Source organism: Salvia splendens, chromosome 11 (assembly GCF_004379255.2).
Source record: "Salvia splendens isolate huo1 chromosome 11, SspV2, whole genome shotgun sequence".
Classification (NCBI taxonomy): domain Eukaryota; kingdom Viridiplantae; phylum Streptophyta; class Magnoliopsida; order Lamiales; family Lamiaceae; genus Salvia; species Salvia splendens.
In genome coordinates this window covers 2728520-2744286 of record NC_056042.1, presented here as the reverse complement: position 1 = coordinate 2744286, position 15767 = coordinate 2728520, and the positions used below count along the sequence as shown (strand labels likewise).

General features: G+C 37.9%; 2 protein-coding genes across 2 annotated transcripts; one reads left to right on the top strand and one right to left on the bottom strand.

The window, feature by feature from the left end:
• Window positions 1-3559: 3559 nt before the first annotated feature.
• LOC121756076 (E3 ubiquitin-protein ligase RDUF2-like) lies at window positions 3560-4297 on the top strand. Its single transcript, XM_042151534.1, has one exon. The coding sequence runs from the start codon at window positions 3560-3562 to the stop codon at window positions 4295-4297; it is 738 nt and encodes a 245-aa protein (XP_042007468.1).
• Window positions 4298-11447: 7150 nt separating this feature from the next.
• On the bottom strand, window positions 11448-13311 carry LOC121753895 (pentatricopeptide repeat-containing protein At4g18975, chloroplastic-like). Its single transcript, XM_042149188.1, has 7 exons — window positions 13184-13311; window positions 13021-13107; window positions 12849-12928; window positions 12647-12743; window positions 12386-12529; window positions 11944-12156; window positions 11448-11810 (listed from the first exon to the last, which is right to left on the bottom strand). Exons 1-7 carry the CDS (start codon window positions 13211-13213, stop codon window positions 11634-11636), a joined length of 828 nt encoding a protein of 275 aa, XP_042005122.1. The 5' UTR covers window positions 13214-13311; the 3' UTR covers window positions 11448-11633.
• Window positions 13312-15767: the final 2456 nt, after the last annotated feature.

Genomic DNA, 15767 nt, shown 5'->3' with positions numbered 1-15767 from the left:
CTATATATCTAATTTGATTCTAATACATTAAAAATTAATATTAATATTTTTTAATCTCTAAACTTTGCTAAGTTATTAATTTAAGTCTGCAACATTTAAAAAAATTATTTGAAGTTTTTTAATTGCTTGAATCACTTTTTAAAAACTTTTACTTGGCAAAAAATACCCTTTAAGTCCGTGAGGATATTCAGTCAATTAAGTACTCCATCCGTCCCATAATAGATGTCACACTTTTCTTTCAAGTTTGTCTCACAAAAGATGTCTCATTTCCATTTTTTAAAAAAGTTCCCTTTTACACTAATATAAAAATAAAATTTTCTCTCTCCACTTATCACATAAAACAAAACCTTCTAAAATCTCCTGCCATCCTACAAGTGTGACATCTTTTGTGGGACGGAGGGAGTAGAAGACAAATGGCATAATCTAACTTTTGAAGTAATTTAATATTTTTTACATTTTAAATACTCAATAAATTTCTTTATCTATCTTTCAATCTCTTTCTTCCTTCATTTTCTTATCAAATTTTCATTTTACTCTTTGGACAAAAAGGCTATGTAAAAAATGATAAACCAACAAACATAAAGATGAACAAAGAATATATCGGAGAAATAGAAAAATTCTTATTTCATAAAATTCAAGCGATACACAACTAAGAGCTCTATCTCTTTTATTGTATGAGATGACTCATTTGAGATGCAAAAAAACCAATCAAAGTAAAGCTAACTACATGATCAAACTCAATAAAAAGCAGCTGATTATTTATTATCCAACTACTAGTACATTATTAACTAACTCAAACCACGTCAGCACCAACAGGTCTTTTGCTTCAAACACCGATGACTCTCTTTCGCATCTCATTGAGCTTCTTTCACTGCTGCATCTCATCTCTTCACTTTCAACACCCTCCCTCAAGATGGACTATAAAGACTAAAAAAGTTCATCTCGCACAATATGTTTTGGAATGCAGTAGCTTCAATGGCTTAGTGAATATATCAGCCAATTGCATGTTATTTCTGATGTGCACAAGCTTTGTTACCCCTTCCAAATACTTCTCTCTCACCGTATGGCAATCAATCTCTATGTGATTGGTATGTTCATGGAAAAGACCGGGTTGGAACTAAAATACACAGCAGCTTGGTTATCACAAAACAATGCTACTGCCTTTCCTCTCTCGATCCCAAAGTCTTTCAATAATGCACTGGCCCACACTACTTCACATGTTGCTTGAGCTATAGCACGATATAGTGTTTTGCTTCTTAGCTCTCCAAGATATCAAAGATTCAGTCATGGATTTGCGGGTAATCTGGACAAGGAGCCTAGTCTGCGATGCTAAGTACAAGTTCAGTAGAGCTTGAGTAAAACAAGCCATGACCAAGAGTCCCTTTCAAGTATCTCAAGACCTTTTCACTAGCTTCCCATTGTTTTTCACAAGAACTTGAAACAAATTGACTAAGCTTGTGAACTGCAAAAGTTATACATAGATATAACAATCTACCTATCATTCTCCTATATTCAGATGGATCTTCCATTGGCTTTCGAACTTCTTGTTTAAGTTGCTTCAATGGATCCATTGGGACACAAGAAGGCTTGCATCATTACAATCCTGCATCCCTGACTAAGTTCATAGAATATTTTTTTTTAGAGATTAGGATCCCCTTCTTATTTCTTGCAATTTCCAGTCCAAGAAAATACTTAGGATGATATTATTCTTCACAATTTAAACTTAAACAAAAAATATATATATATATATATATATATATATATATATATATATAGAGTTTTGATCTATGCAAACGCATTCTTAATACAAAAATGCAGAACCAAGCATACAAAAGTCATTTTTAGGTCATTGTAAGCTTATTTTTACGTCATTATAGTAAGGATGACATGAAATGATCTTAACATGACCTCAAACCCAAAGTTTATAATATGACCTAAAACTGCTTTACAATGACCCTCCGTGTTTTTGTTTAATTATTGACCATTGGATTGTCAAATCTCATGGTCAGGATTTGGTCTGGATTTTGTATTGAGATCAAGTTTTGTATTGATCATTTTCCTATATATATATATATATATATATATATATATATATATTAAACAAGAAATTAAATTATTTGCATAATTCATTTGTAATTAGGAACTCTGTCACACAAGTCACCGTATTTTTGTTCTCTCTTCATAATTAATACAGGATATTTTTTTTCTCTTCCTAATACAGTCTATATCCTCTATCTTATAAACCCTTTCTATATCCTTTGTGAATTCTCTCCAATATTTGCAAACTGAAATCATCTTCCTCTTTCACCTTGCAGCCAACATATAAATTTTTGCTTATTGTTATTTGTTAGTGTTAATACGTCTTTGTCATTTTTAACTTGTAGTTTGTGAACTATTAATAGTGTTACTGACTTATTGTATTTGAATTTTGAAGTAAATTTCTTTTATTTGTTTTTGTAATTTTCTATATAAATTATCAAGCCTATTGAATTGAATATATATATTTCTCAATTAAGTCGTTAATTTCAAACAAATATTGAGCAAAAAATTGATATAGAAAATTGATGCCGCTAGGAACTGCGAAAATTTCTATTGAATATGTATACAATTTGAATATAATTATAACAATCTGTAGTATAATGATCTTCATTGTACTAATATGAGACTTAAAGTTCATGATATACAATGTCAATGTAACATTTATATATATATATATCAACGTAATAATGACTTATATTCAAGATATAGACAATGGTAATAACATGTGTATTTTTAAAGTGCTGAAAAAATACAAGCCACTTCCCTTAGTAGAAAAAGTCATCCTCAATTCCACTTTCATACATACAATAAAAAAAATACTTAAAACCTAAATTTTAAAATTCGAAAAAAGAAGATCAACGAAAATAAAACCTAAATTATAAAATCCGTAAAAAAGAAGATGGAAAAGAATAACAAATAAAACGATTTGAGTTAGTAGTCTCCCAAATGTCTTTTCCCATATATAAATTAAACAAGAAGTTTCTAGAATAATCAATATTAGGAAATAATGATAAATTATGAATCAATATTAGGGGAATTGATTGGAAATCATAACAACGTTGAGAATCAAAGTGATCCGTGTGCATCGAAAAGACTTTTGGAGATTATTTTCCAATCATAATCTATTTAGTACTAATATAATACTCCCTCCTTTGTAATAAAAATATAGGTACATTTTTCATTTTCGTAGGTCTCATAAAGATATGAATATGAAAAGCTATAATATCCAACTCTGAAATAAGGAATATGATATTTAGTTTGAAGCGATTTGTATTGGTGAACCAAAAAAAAAATTGATATTTGGTAGGATCTCCTATATATGTGTAAAAGATAGCAGGCGTAAACTTGGAAGGAAGAAAGGATATTTGATTTATGGAAATAACGTGTAATTTTTTTCTTCCTTCTCTCGTCAATTTCATAACAATAATTTACTTATAAATACTAGTAGTATGTGATACAATTCATCATCGATTATTCCGGTTATTAAAACATTGATTTTTGTGGCATGGATTCCACGGCAATGCAGTATGTCTGGTGCTATCAGTGTGCTAGGTGGTGGTTCGTCTCTGCAGAGTCGCAATTCTGTCCGAACTGCCGCGACGCCTCCTTCAATCCGCTGAATCTGATAGTCCTCCGGGGGCCACGGGGCTACCAGTTCTACTACGACGACGGGTCGGGAACAAGGATCCGGGCTCTGCCTTCCTCCGTTTCGGAGTCATTGGTCGGGCCCGGCTCCGAGGCGACGCTGGAGGGCGTCCTGGAGATCGGATTCAGCCTGCTGGCCGGGCCGGAGAATCCGCCTGCCAGCAAGCGTGCTGTGGCGTCCCTGCCCACGGTGCGGATCCAGGCCTGCCACGTGGACGTCTGCGCCGTGTGCACGGACGCCTTGGAGGTCGGGTCGGAGGCCCGCGAGATGCCGTGCAAGCACCTCTACCACGACGGCTGCATATTCCCGTGGCTCAGTCTCCACAACTCGTGCCCGATTTGCCGCCACGAGTTGCCGGGCGGCGTGGGGCTTTCGATCTCGCGGTTGTCCGACGGCGGATTCACAGTTGGGAGGTTCGTCGAGGGTGAGGAGTCGGTGGTGGGTCTCGTCTACACCGGCGGCACGTTGAGGGCAATTGAGTTGTGGCGGATGATACCGCCACCGAGGGACGGTGCTTTCCGGCGATTTTTCGGTAAATTGGGATCGGTTTTTCGGAGGCGGCGGTCGGGTTCGGGTCGGAGCCCGAGTCTTCAGGAGTCGGGTTCAGGTTAATCGGTTTTTGGTATGCGTAGAGTAAGTAGAGGAGAAACTGGAGCCCAACTTCGAAATTAGTAATTTGTTTTCATTTTTAATTACTGTTTAGTTTTCATTTTTAATTTCTCTTTATATTCTTACTCACTCAGTATTCAAGTTGTAGGGACATGCAAAACAGAATATTCTTTAAACCTTGATTCATTTTTTCTCTCAACTCTTTCCATTTGGACTGGCTACTAAATTATTGTTTTGAATTTGTTTATTTGTATTCATCATCTAATGATACATACCAAAAGGTATAGCCAAAAATACATCCATACTCAGTATAACAGCCAATAACTAAAAACTAGAATATCCCTAATAAACTAGCTTAATTTCTTCTCAAACTAGGGTGTTTTTTTATCAAATCGGAAACTAAAGTTTATTCTGTTTCAAATTGTAAAATAAAGTTTATACTACTTTATATTATATGTACTAGTTTATTTCAATTTGACTAATTATTTTATTCCATATACCAATTAAAATGCCACATAATATTATCTATATATGTTACTTTTATAGACTTTACAATTCCTTCTATATTTTACACGTGTTTCCTTTTTAAAAATAAAATATATTGAAGGATATTAACTAACATAAAATAACATTGCTATTAGGGTTTAAAATTTTCTAATTAGTCAAATTGAACTAATAAGGAGCTATAAGTTGGTGAAGCCTCGAAGTGCATGTATTAATAAAATATTTTCAATTATATAAATTCCTGTATGTTGGCTATATGCAAATTCACATGATATTTTTTTCTGTCATAAATTTATTAAATGTGTTGTCCACAATTAATAATCAAATCCTTGTCTAAATAATAAAAATTTGATTTTAAGTTATTTAACTTCATTTATTTTCTATTTTTATAAGAAAACCTTTGTTGAACAAATAAGGAACTATAATTAGTTTATAAAATTAAAATATTATTATATGACATTTTAATTTTTGTATAAAATAAAATAATTATTTAAATTGAACTACAAATAATATAAAGTATATTATCTATTTTGAAACAAATCAAATTTTAGTAACCAATATGATACAAACGGTCAAACAACACAGTTCAAAAGAAGTACTACTAATTATTTATAAAACTAACCCTAATAAACTTTATAGTTTATACTACTAGTTAAGAAGATATATTATTTGGTTTCTATTAATTAATTAATAACTCAATTTTAATTAAATAAATTCAAATATCGTAATTTAGTCAACATATCTAATATATTTAGTATCTGAAATTAAAATTATGAATTGGATCTAGGAATGAAACTGGTAATAAATTTGAGGATAGCGTGAATATTTTAAATTAAAATTTTATAATATATATATATCAATATTTTATTTATCTCACTGTAGACGTTACATTTTTCATTTTAATTTGTTCTATAAAAAATGTCATAAAAATTTTCTCTCTCATTAATATAAAAAAATATATTTTCTCTGAAAATTTAACACATAAAACAACATCTCATCTCGTGTCATTGCCTGAGTACATGGAATTGGGTGGCAGGGTGGGGTTGGCCGACCCCACTACTAGCCCTAGAGTGCTGTCGAAAAGCTCATTTCATTGGCCTCTGGCCCTACGATGTTCGCATCTTCGACCCCACCTCTTTTTTTCAAAAACATTTAACTCCTATATAAGGGAGGAAATTACAAATAAACTCCTATACTATAGATATGAGGAAATTACAACTGATGTCAAGAGGGCTCGAACTTGACATCTCATGCAATAATGTCTAAGCTCCTTGCCGCTAGGACAAAGGCTCTGGACCGTCTTCGACCCCACCTCAACGTAGTGTGAGATGCTGAGTGGAGAGAAAGGAAGTGAAGCGAGGTGACGTCCGGAATTCGGATGTGGCCTCACGGAAGGGGATACAACGATGGTCGAGAATGTAGAGATGAGATAATTCTTTCAATTTTTCAGAGAGAGAGAGATGAAAATAGGTTTGAAGGAGCGGTAGGCAGTGGAGAGAAGCACAACAGAGGGTGCTATTTCTAACAACATATATTTAATTAGGGGTGTCGAAACGGGTAGCAGATATCAGGAAACCTTCAACCCGACCCGCTACCCGACGACAAAGGGAAACAGGGCGAGATCGGGTAGTTTGTTTTAAATTTTTGCGGGTATGGGTATTGTAACACCCCGACTTTTTATACCCATTTTATTTCTTTTAGTTTGGACCAATTTTGAGAAGCCAAAAAATCAATTATTTATTCCAAATTTGTAGTCAACTACTTGGTCAAATATATTTCTCCAAACCTCATCACCAAACGATTTCCCCATATCTCCACTCCCTAAAATCTCTCCAACCACCAAATCCATCAATATCTATCAGTTTTGCCTATATATATATATATATATATATATGGTTTTGATCATAAGAGAACCATTCTTAAATGTAGAACCAATGCCACATGGAGGCCGTTGGATCTTTAGATCCAGTGGTATTGATTTGCCATTAATATTAATTAAATAATAATGAATATAACTACCTAAGTAACCATAAAATATGTATGAATTTTGATCTTGGCCTTCCTTTTTTCCTCACCCAATGGATGAAATATAGTTCTAGGTTATACACTTTAAGATTGTTTTGTATATAAGACAACCCTATATATATATATATATATATATATATATATATATAGGGTTGTATTATATACCAAACTAGTTTTAAACACTAAACGTCAAACACATCATTATATAATAATGCGGAGTTCATTACAACTTTATTTGTAGTTCATTATAGGGAATTCTAAGATTTAAAAATAATGACATCATCATGCATAATTTAGAAATCTGAAGTTCATTATATGTTTGTTATTAGTTCATTATAATGAACTCCATGTTATCATATAATGATGTTGTTCGACGTTTAAGGTTTAAGAGTGGTTCGGTATTGATCACAGTCCTATATATATATATATATATATATCCAATCAATCTCATAGTCTTTCTGCACATAAATTCAATATCAAAGAAACGGAATTTGAGAGAAAAACGAGTGCTCACATCAACGAGCAGCGCCAGGCAGCAGGTAATCACCGCGAGGATGACGGCGGTGGTTGGATGTTGATGAACAGCGGCTTCGGCGTCGCATCACACATAGAGAGTTATTCGAGTTGTGAATTCACGGGTCAGTCTTCCAAATTCTATCTAACACTAGATGCAAGTTGCATCATACTCCTGCATAAAAAAATTACTACTCCATTACAAGGTATTTTATCAAATGTATTTCTATCAGTAATTGATGCATATCACTCTATTATTAAAGAAATTGAGTGAGTTGGACTTTGTCCATTCAAGATTTTCACAAGAAAGAGCTTTTTATTTTACTCACTTTTATGAATTGCAGCTTTTCACTATTTGCTAATTATGAAAAGACTAAAGTTTCTTTTTGGTCCTTAACATATAGCGATCTTTTTATTTTGGTGCAAAACATTATCTTCTGAATTATTCGGTCACTCACAAATAAAAACGGGTCACATTTGGTCCATTTTAGACGGGACCATCAAATTTTTGACTGTTTTAATTACCGGGTCACAAATCTGTCACTAATCCGTCACTAATTTCGAGATTCTCCACCGTTTCGCACTTTTTCTCGTTCAAATCCCTAATTTCTTCCTCCAGCTTTCGCAGCTTGCCCACCACAATTGTCTCCCCCGACTCCGCATTTTCGGCGGCAACGCGATTGATGTCGGCACTTTCACTGCCGAAGAGGACTTTTCTGAAGAAGCCACTCAAGGGTTGAGAAAAACTGCGAGTCTGTTCATCGGCGGTTTCTGCGGATTGAGCCGAATGCGAGAATGGGTTCTGGGGAATTGAAGAGAGGTGCGTAAATTTGGAAGGATTGGATGAAATGAAGAAGGTGAGAGTATGATTTCTGACATGAAGTGTGTGGATGATTTTGAGCGAAATCATTGAGGAAATATAGCAGTAATTGGAGAATTTGCCGTGGAATGAAATTCAGGGTTTTGGCGAAGAAGAAGAAGAAGAAGAAGAAGAAGTGTTATATGGTTTACCAAACTGAAACGTCGTAGCTTAGGAGATTCGCCGCGGCGGCGATGAAGCTGGATTTTCCGGTGCCGGATTGGCCGTAGAGGAGATAGCTCCGCTTCCAAACGCGGCCGAGCTTGTAGTAGTACGGTTTAGTGACGGATTTGTGACGGATCTGTTTTTCCCAATTAGTGACGGATTTGTGACCCGATAATTAAAACCGTAAAAAATTTGACGGTTCCGTCTATAATGGACAAAATGTGACCCGTTTTTATTTGTGAGAGACCAAATAATTCAAAAGATAATGTTTTGGACAAAAATTAAAAAATCGCTATATGTTAAGGACCAAAAATGGACTTTAGTCTTATGGAAACTATTCTTTGAAAGAGAATGAAGAAACCAGAGATTATATGCGTTGATGGCTGGGAGAATTTGGGGAAGAAGTGAGATGAAAAAAGAGAGAGAGTTTGATCGAGAGTGGTGGAGAATGGGAGTATAAAGTGGGCTACTCATTGGGCCTCCTTTGTGTTATTTTGGGCTTCTTAATTTTGATTAGAGATATAAGGTGAGTGAGGCCAGAAGTATATCACTTTTTTATCATATTTTTATTGGATCTCATATTTCAGTAACTTATTCTCAGTCACATTTTATTAAACTAACACTTTAAAGGTATGACTCACGTCCTAACAACTTTTTCCATTCACTTTCTATTACACTTTTTAAGTCAAATTGTGACAATATTTAAGAAACGAAGGGAGTATTAATTTTGTGTAGAGCCGTTTCCAGTACGGTGGCGGCCATTTCAGGCCAGCAAAAGCAGCAGATCCCGGACTTGTTTATGACGCCTCCTACACAGACTATCTCCTCTACCTATGCAGCATCGGAGTTAAGATTGATTATACCTTCACCTGCCCGAAACATTCAATGGGTCCGTTAAACCTAAATTACCCAACCCTGGCAATACCCAGGCTGCGTGACAGTGTTACTGTGGTAAGAACAGTGACTAAGAGCATCCACAACGGTGGTGGCCCAACCCGCGTCCGTCCGCGCCGCTGGACACGTGGCGCGCGGCGATTGGGCAACGGCTTTGAATTTATTTATTTTTTTAATTAAAAATCGGTTTTTAATGAAAAAAACCAATTAAAAAAAAATTTCACTTCCCAAAAAAAAATATCCGTTTATTACCGTTTTTTACCACTTTTTAAATTTTTATTAATTTTTTTTCCCCCAAAAATGCACACTTTCATCTATAAATACCCCCACTTTCACACCCAAAAATTCACATCAAACTACACAATTCTCATCTTCATTCTCCCATATACATTTGCATCTTCATTCTCTCATATTCATTTTCATCTTCATTCTCTCATACCCTACAACATAACAATGTCCGGCCAAGGCGATGACCACCCGCCCTCTCACGGTTGGAACCCCGAATGGTTCGGTTCACAACCGTTTCCTAGTCTGGAAACGGAATATTCGGCACCTCCTCAAACCCAAGATTCGGGCGTTCCGGGTGGCTACCGGCCATACCCAATCGACGACCAAGGTGCCTCCGAAGGGCGATACGGGTGGACACCGGAGCCTAGGCAGACCGCCCCCTCCCAAACTCCGCCTCCTCCTACTCACGGTGTCCGCACACCGTACACTCCGGCGGAGATGGATAAATTGTTCAAGGCGTACTTGGAAATCTCTGAAGATGCGGTGGTTGGCATGAACCAATCCGGCGATCACTTTTGATAGCGCGTCTCTCGCCGGTACAATGAAAACAGGCCGTCGGGAACGATCGAGCGCAACGAGAGTATGGTGCGCAACTCCATCGGCCGAGCCTATGAAGAAATTGGCAAGTTCAATGGCTATTTCCTCCAGGAGACGCGGAATGCCGGGAGCGGCCGGAGCGAGGTCGACATCATCACTGTCGCGCTGAGCACCTACCAATCCATGAACGACAAGTCGTTCAAGTACCTCAACGTTTGGCAGGACACGCGGACGCACCCGAAGTATATGGGAGGCGTAACATCCTCCTCTAGCGGCTCCTCCAAACGGTCAAGGTCGGTATCCCTATCCGACCCCGGCTCCGAAGAAGTGGCTAGCCAACTCGCCGGAGCTAACTTGGGTAGCCCCGACGCCAACCGCAAGGAAGGAAGAAGGCGGCGGCCAACCGCCGTCGCGCCGCGACTCCATCTGCCCCCGCTCCCGAACGCGCTCCCTATGCGCCACCTCCACCCCCGAACAACTCGCTGTGGATGCTCTTAGGCCAACTCAATATGGCCGATAGGTCAACTATGACCCCCACACAACTTCAAACGCACGAGACCATGATATTGGGTCTCCAAAAATAATTGGGGTTAGTGCCGCCGGATGAGTAGTCTTCCTCGGGTAATATTAGCCAATAATTATGTAATTTTTAATTTTTAGGAGTTTAATTATGTAATTTTTAATTTTTAGTATTTTAATTATGTAATTTTTAATTTTTAGGATTTTAATTATGTCTTTTTTATTTTATTTGTAATTTGTAATATTTATTATGGTTTTTTAATGAATTTTAATATTATGGAAATGTTTTTGTTTAATTGAATTTTAAATTGAATTGTGCTCGTCCTTGCGGAAGAGCACAACTGTGGGTGTTGTGCTCTTGCCAGAGAGCAGGCATGAATAGTGGCGCCGGGCCCACAACCGTGCTCGTTGGCAAGAGCACGGTTGTGGATGCTCTAATGTGGGAGGCAGCAAGAGTATATATTTTGTGAGCATGAAACCTCCACTTGGGATCTTGGTAAAAATATGGCCTCCCATACTACACTTCAATCGTGTTGGGGAGAAAAGGAGTTACATACACCATCACAGTAAAAGTAGCAGATAGTAGCATAACAGCAAAGGGGGGAAACCATACGGATTTGGATGGTACATGTGGTCTGACGGGAATCCACAATGTTCGGAGCCCCATGGCCGTTTCAGTAGCCTAGTTCCTTCTAAGTTATGCTAGTTTGGTATTGAGCATGAATGCTTTAACATAGGAATATGAAGAAACATTATTACTCTTCCCTGTATTGTTTGAGTCAAACGGTGTCTTCCTCTTTGGTTGCAAGAATTAGCAATCAACAATAACAGGGAAAGGAATTCATGCTATGTACCAGCCACAAGTAAATTCATGATATTTGATGGGATTTCAACAAAAAAAAAACAGAATACTATCAACGTATGTATAGTATATGAAGAATCTAAATAAATTCGTACAATGCATTTACCTCCAAAATTCTATCCACTTTTTTACACCATGAATCCATGCTTTGTCAAGTTGGATCATGCTATGAATCAAGTTCTTACCCGAACTCTTTCACCCTTGAAGTGAATGTATTTCCATTTTCTTTGGTATTTCATCAAGAACTGTTTATGATTATCCTCTTGACCTAACACCTCAAAGGCCCGTGCAATTCTTCTAACAGTATCCTCATCTGGTTTCACTTCCAACTCCTCCATGTCAGTAAATACCTGATGTTTCATAACCAGAAAAGAGATTCAGCACAAGATTGACTATGGATAAAAGCAATAATCATCATAAAGAGCAAGAGGAACCTAAACATCTTGCTAATGATTATAACTGGTTTAAATCATGAACAATCACCTCTATAACATCATTTGGCATATTATGATGGTCGTATAAGGATATCATCCTGGAAAATAGCCTTTTGGAAATAGATCGATTGTGGGCATGTAAAATCATGTTCCATAACGTTTTTGCTTCGTCTGGCCTTCTATCCATGTCAAATGCCAGTAGAAGGTGGTCATAGGTCGCCATTGTTGCACCTTGACCTTTACTCAACATCCACTTGGCCACCTGCTTGACTTAAATAAATGAGTTGAAACCTACTTTCTGAAAGTGATTAGCATAAACATATACATAGTCCGAGGGAATCATTTTCAAACGCTTAATAAGAATAAGCATCTCCAGAATGTCCATTAACTGACTAGTGGCCCTTTTATACCCGAAAATGCTCAATGCTTATATAAATTCAAGATGACTTTGCAGTTTATGAGTGAAAAGTTCGCCATCACAAGCTTTATACCTGAATAATTCTTTTCCACTGACTCCTCTTCCTTAAGATCACCAAAGCCTTTGCCGCAGCAATTAATGGAAATTCAGTCTCCCAGGCTATCCACTCATCAAGGGCGCTATAAACAGCCTCTTTCTCATTTGGAAGCCCACAAATCTATCAAAATCACATAAATTTTCTCTGATGTTGAGTATTAAGAAAAATGCACCATCCCATTTTACAACATAACAAAAATAAGGGAATAATTTAAACCCAAAGGCAAATCTTACATACAATTTGAATAAGATTCAGTGCTTTTTGTCCTGAACCAGTTTGGTCTCTCCTTTGCCATAAGTGGTGCTCCTTTCTACCCGGCTTCCGAACAAGCTTCCTGTTGTCAGATACACAAAATACTGCTGCTTAAGTAAATGTTAGTCATCAACATATGAAAGAAACTAACTTAATTATTACAATAAGCAAAAACGAAACCACGCACTTCTCAGCAGGATTTGATTGAACCAAAGATTGGTCATTTTGGTCTCCACGTAAGCGTTGCTGAGAAGCTATCGCTTTTGACTAAACAGTGAAAATTGCAGTTTGAATGTAAAATTCAAGCATGAAAGAGCAGAAATTTTTACTAATTTGATGATATTTTAGCTTTCGCTTACCTTATGGGTAGGAACACTGTGACCAGATGCCTTGAATAGTCGAACGGAAAAATTCAATATTGGAAAATCAACTTTAGCACATATAACCTGAAAGTGTTCGACGAAAGTTCCAAATAAGTGACGACGATAACTGAAGCAAAAGGGGAAGAGATTGAGGAATTACCTGCCGAATTGATAATTGCGAATAATTCATGGCTTCATGCTTGCGTTGTATAATGCCCGAGATTGAGCGTGTGCTTCAGCTTGAATGAAAAGCTAAGCTGTGGATGTGGCTGTGAGTGAGAGGTTTGGGCGGATTACGCTATTGGGCCTAGTTTTCTCATTTTGGGCCGGTTGAATTTCTTTATCTATATACCTACTCCATTGATCTATAACAGTAAAAGGGCTTGCATTACAAAATTGGAAATATTTGTTTATCTATTACTACTATTATGAGAGTGCTTTTAAATATTTGAAATCTGCTTATAATACTTTTACTTATTTTAGTTTCTAATAGTTAGTAATTGAATAATACTATTATTTAATAGTATAAGATAAATATTAATTTAGCACAAATGAAAAAGGATGTCCGATTCTAAAAGCCAAAGATCAACACTACATTCCAACAATCGTGCCAGTGGTTTCAAAATAAGCAAAAATTCATACAATTAATGCTATATAGGTGAAGGCTATTAGACATTTCCTCGTATATCATTTCAACTTCAATAATTATAGTATAAGCAAATAAGAAAACCTGCATTATGAATGGCTAATTCCTTGAGCCATCGTCATGTTTGTTGCTTGATGGGGTGCGTACTAAACAAGCCCGACAGCAATGACGGCCCATCAGCCCAAAGCCCAAGGAAGAGTATGAGTTCGGCATTACCGAAGAGTTCGGCCTCAGCCTACAGCTCGGTAAAAGCCGACCAATCAAGCTCTGCGAGTTCGGCATTACCAAAGAGTTCGGCCTCAGCCTACAGCTCGGTAAAAGCCAACCAAACTCTACTCTCAGATCGGCAACCAAAGCAGTTCGGTCTCAGTTTTCGACCGAACAAGGAGTTAGTGGACCCATGCAGGATTTCCACAACTTCCAACACACCCACTACCACGTGGCGTCAACTCAGGCCACGATCTTAGGCCATGACCTACACGACCTCCACGACCTAGAGTGATGATGTAAGCCACGATCTTAGTTCAATGTATAAATAGAACTTAGATCTGATAGAAAGGAGTTAGAAGCTCTCTAGAGATAAAATCATATAGCAAGTCTGTGTTGTAAGCTGTAATCCCAGATCAAGCAATACAATCTTGCCCTCCCTTCTTCCCGTGGACGTAGATTTACCTCAGTAAATCGAACCACGTAAATTCACCGTGTCGTAATTTATTTTTACGAGCATTCATCATCATCAATAATTCGCGGATTCATCACTGATGGGGTGCGTACTAAACAAGCCCGACAGCAATGACGGCCCATCAGCCCAAAGCCCAAGGAAGAGTATGAGTTCGGCATTACCGAAGAGTTCGGCCTCAGCCTACAGCTCGGTAAAAGCCGACCAATCAAGCTCTGCGAGTTCGGCATTACCAAAGAGTTCGGCCTCAGCCTACAGCTCGGTAAAAGCCAACCAAGCTCTACTCTCAGATCGGCAACCAAAGCAGTTCGGTCTCAGTTTTCGACCGAACAAGGAGTTAGTGGACCCATGCAGGATTTCCACAACTTCCAACACACCCACTACCACGTGGCGTCAACTCAGGCCACGATCTTAGGCCATGACCTACACGACCTCCACGACCTAGAGTGATGATGTAAGCCACGATCTTAGTTCAATGTATAAATAGAACTTAGATCTGATAGAAAGGAGTTAGAAGCTCTCTAGAGATAAAATCATATAGCAAGTCTGTGTTGTAAGCTGTAATCCCAGATCAAGCAATACAATCTTGCCCTCCCTTCTTCCCGTGGACGTAGATTTACCTCAGTAAATCGAACCACGTAAATTCACCGTGTCGTAATTTATTTTTACGAGCATTCATCATCATCAATAATTCGCGGATTCATCACTGGCGCCGTCTGTGGGAAACAGAGAACCAAATTTGTGATAAAGCGAATTTTTGATCCATTTTTTCCACCCAAAAAATGCATACCAGATCGCAGAGTACCCGTATTCCTGCCCGTGAGAACCAGGAGGAAGCCAATCCATCCCATAGGTCTGGAAAACAGCCTAGGGATAAATCCACCACCAGTTCTCATGGCGAAGGAACAAGCCGCTCCAAAAATCGTCCCACTGAGTCTTCCCAGCAGCCTGATTTGAACGAGGCTGTCAAGCTGTTTTTGGCTGAAAAGCAGGAGGAATTCTTAACCTTCCTGCAGAGAAGCCAAAAGCAGCCGGAGGCAAAAACGGCGGATTCTCCCTCTCCCTCCATACGAGACAGTCACTACCGCAGTAGTGTCATGTCTTCCAGAAGAAAGAATCCTCGGTACCGGAATCACAGGAGAACTCCATCTCCTCCATACCGAAGAAATGTCGGGTTCGCCATGTACGGAGCATTGAGGACTCCGTTCTCGGACGATATTACCCGAACTTCCCTACCACAGAACTACCGAACTCCGTCGATAACCTATGACGGACTCGTGGATCCTCATGATTTCTTGGGACGCTATCAATATAACATGGCGAACCAGGGTCTCAACGAGGTCCACATGTGCAAGCTGTTTCCCGAACTGCTTATCGGGAACGCAAGAAGGTGGTTCGATAGCCTCCCCCAAGGCAGCA

Coding starts and splice junctions, on each gene's coding strand:
- LOC121756076 (XM_042151534.1), top strand. CDS start 3,560: ATGCAGTATGTCTGGTGCTATCAGTGTGCTAGGTGGTGGTTCGTCTCT.
- LOC121753895 (XM_042149188.1), bottom strand. CDS start 13,213: ATGAATTATTCGCAATTATCAATTCGGCAG. Junction 12,744..12,848: donor CAATCAAATCCTGCTGAGAA/GTGCGTGGTTTC, acceptor ATCTGACAACAG/GAAGCTTGTTCGGAAGCCGG. Junction 12,157..12,385: donor AGTGGAAAAGAATTATTCAG/GTATAAAGCTTG, acceptor TAAGTCAAGCAG/GTGGCCAAGTGGATGTTGAG.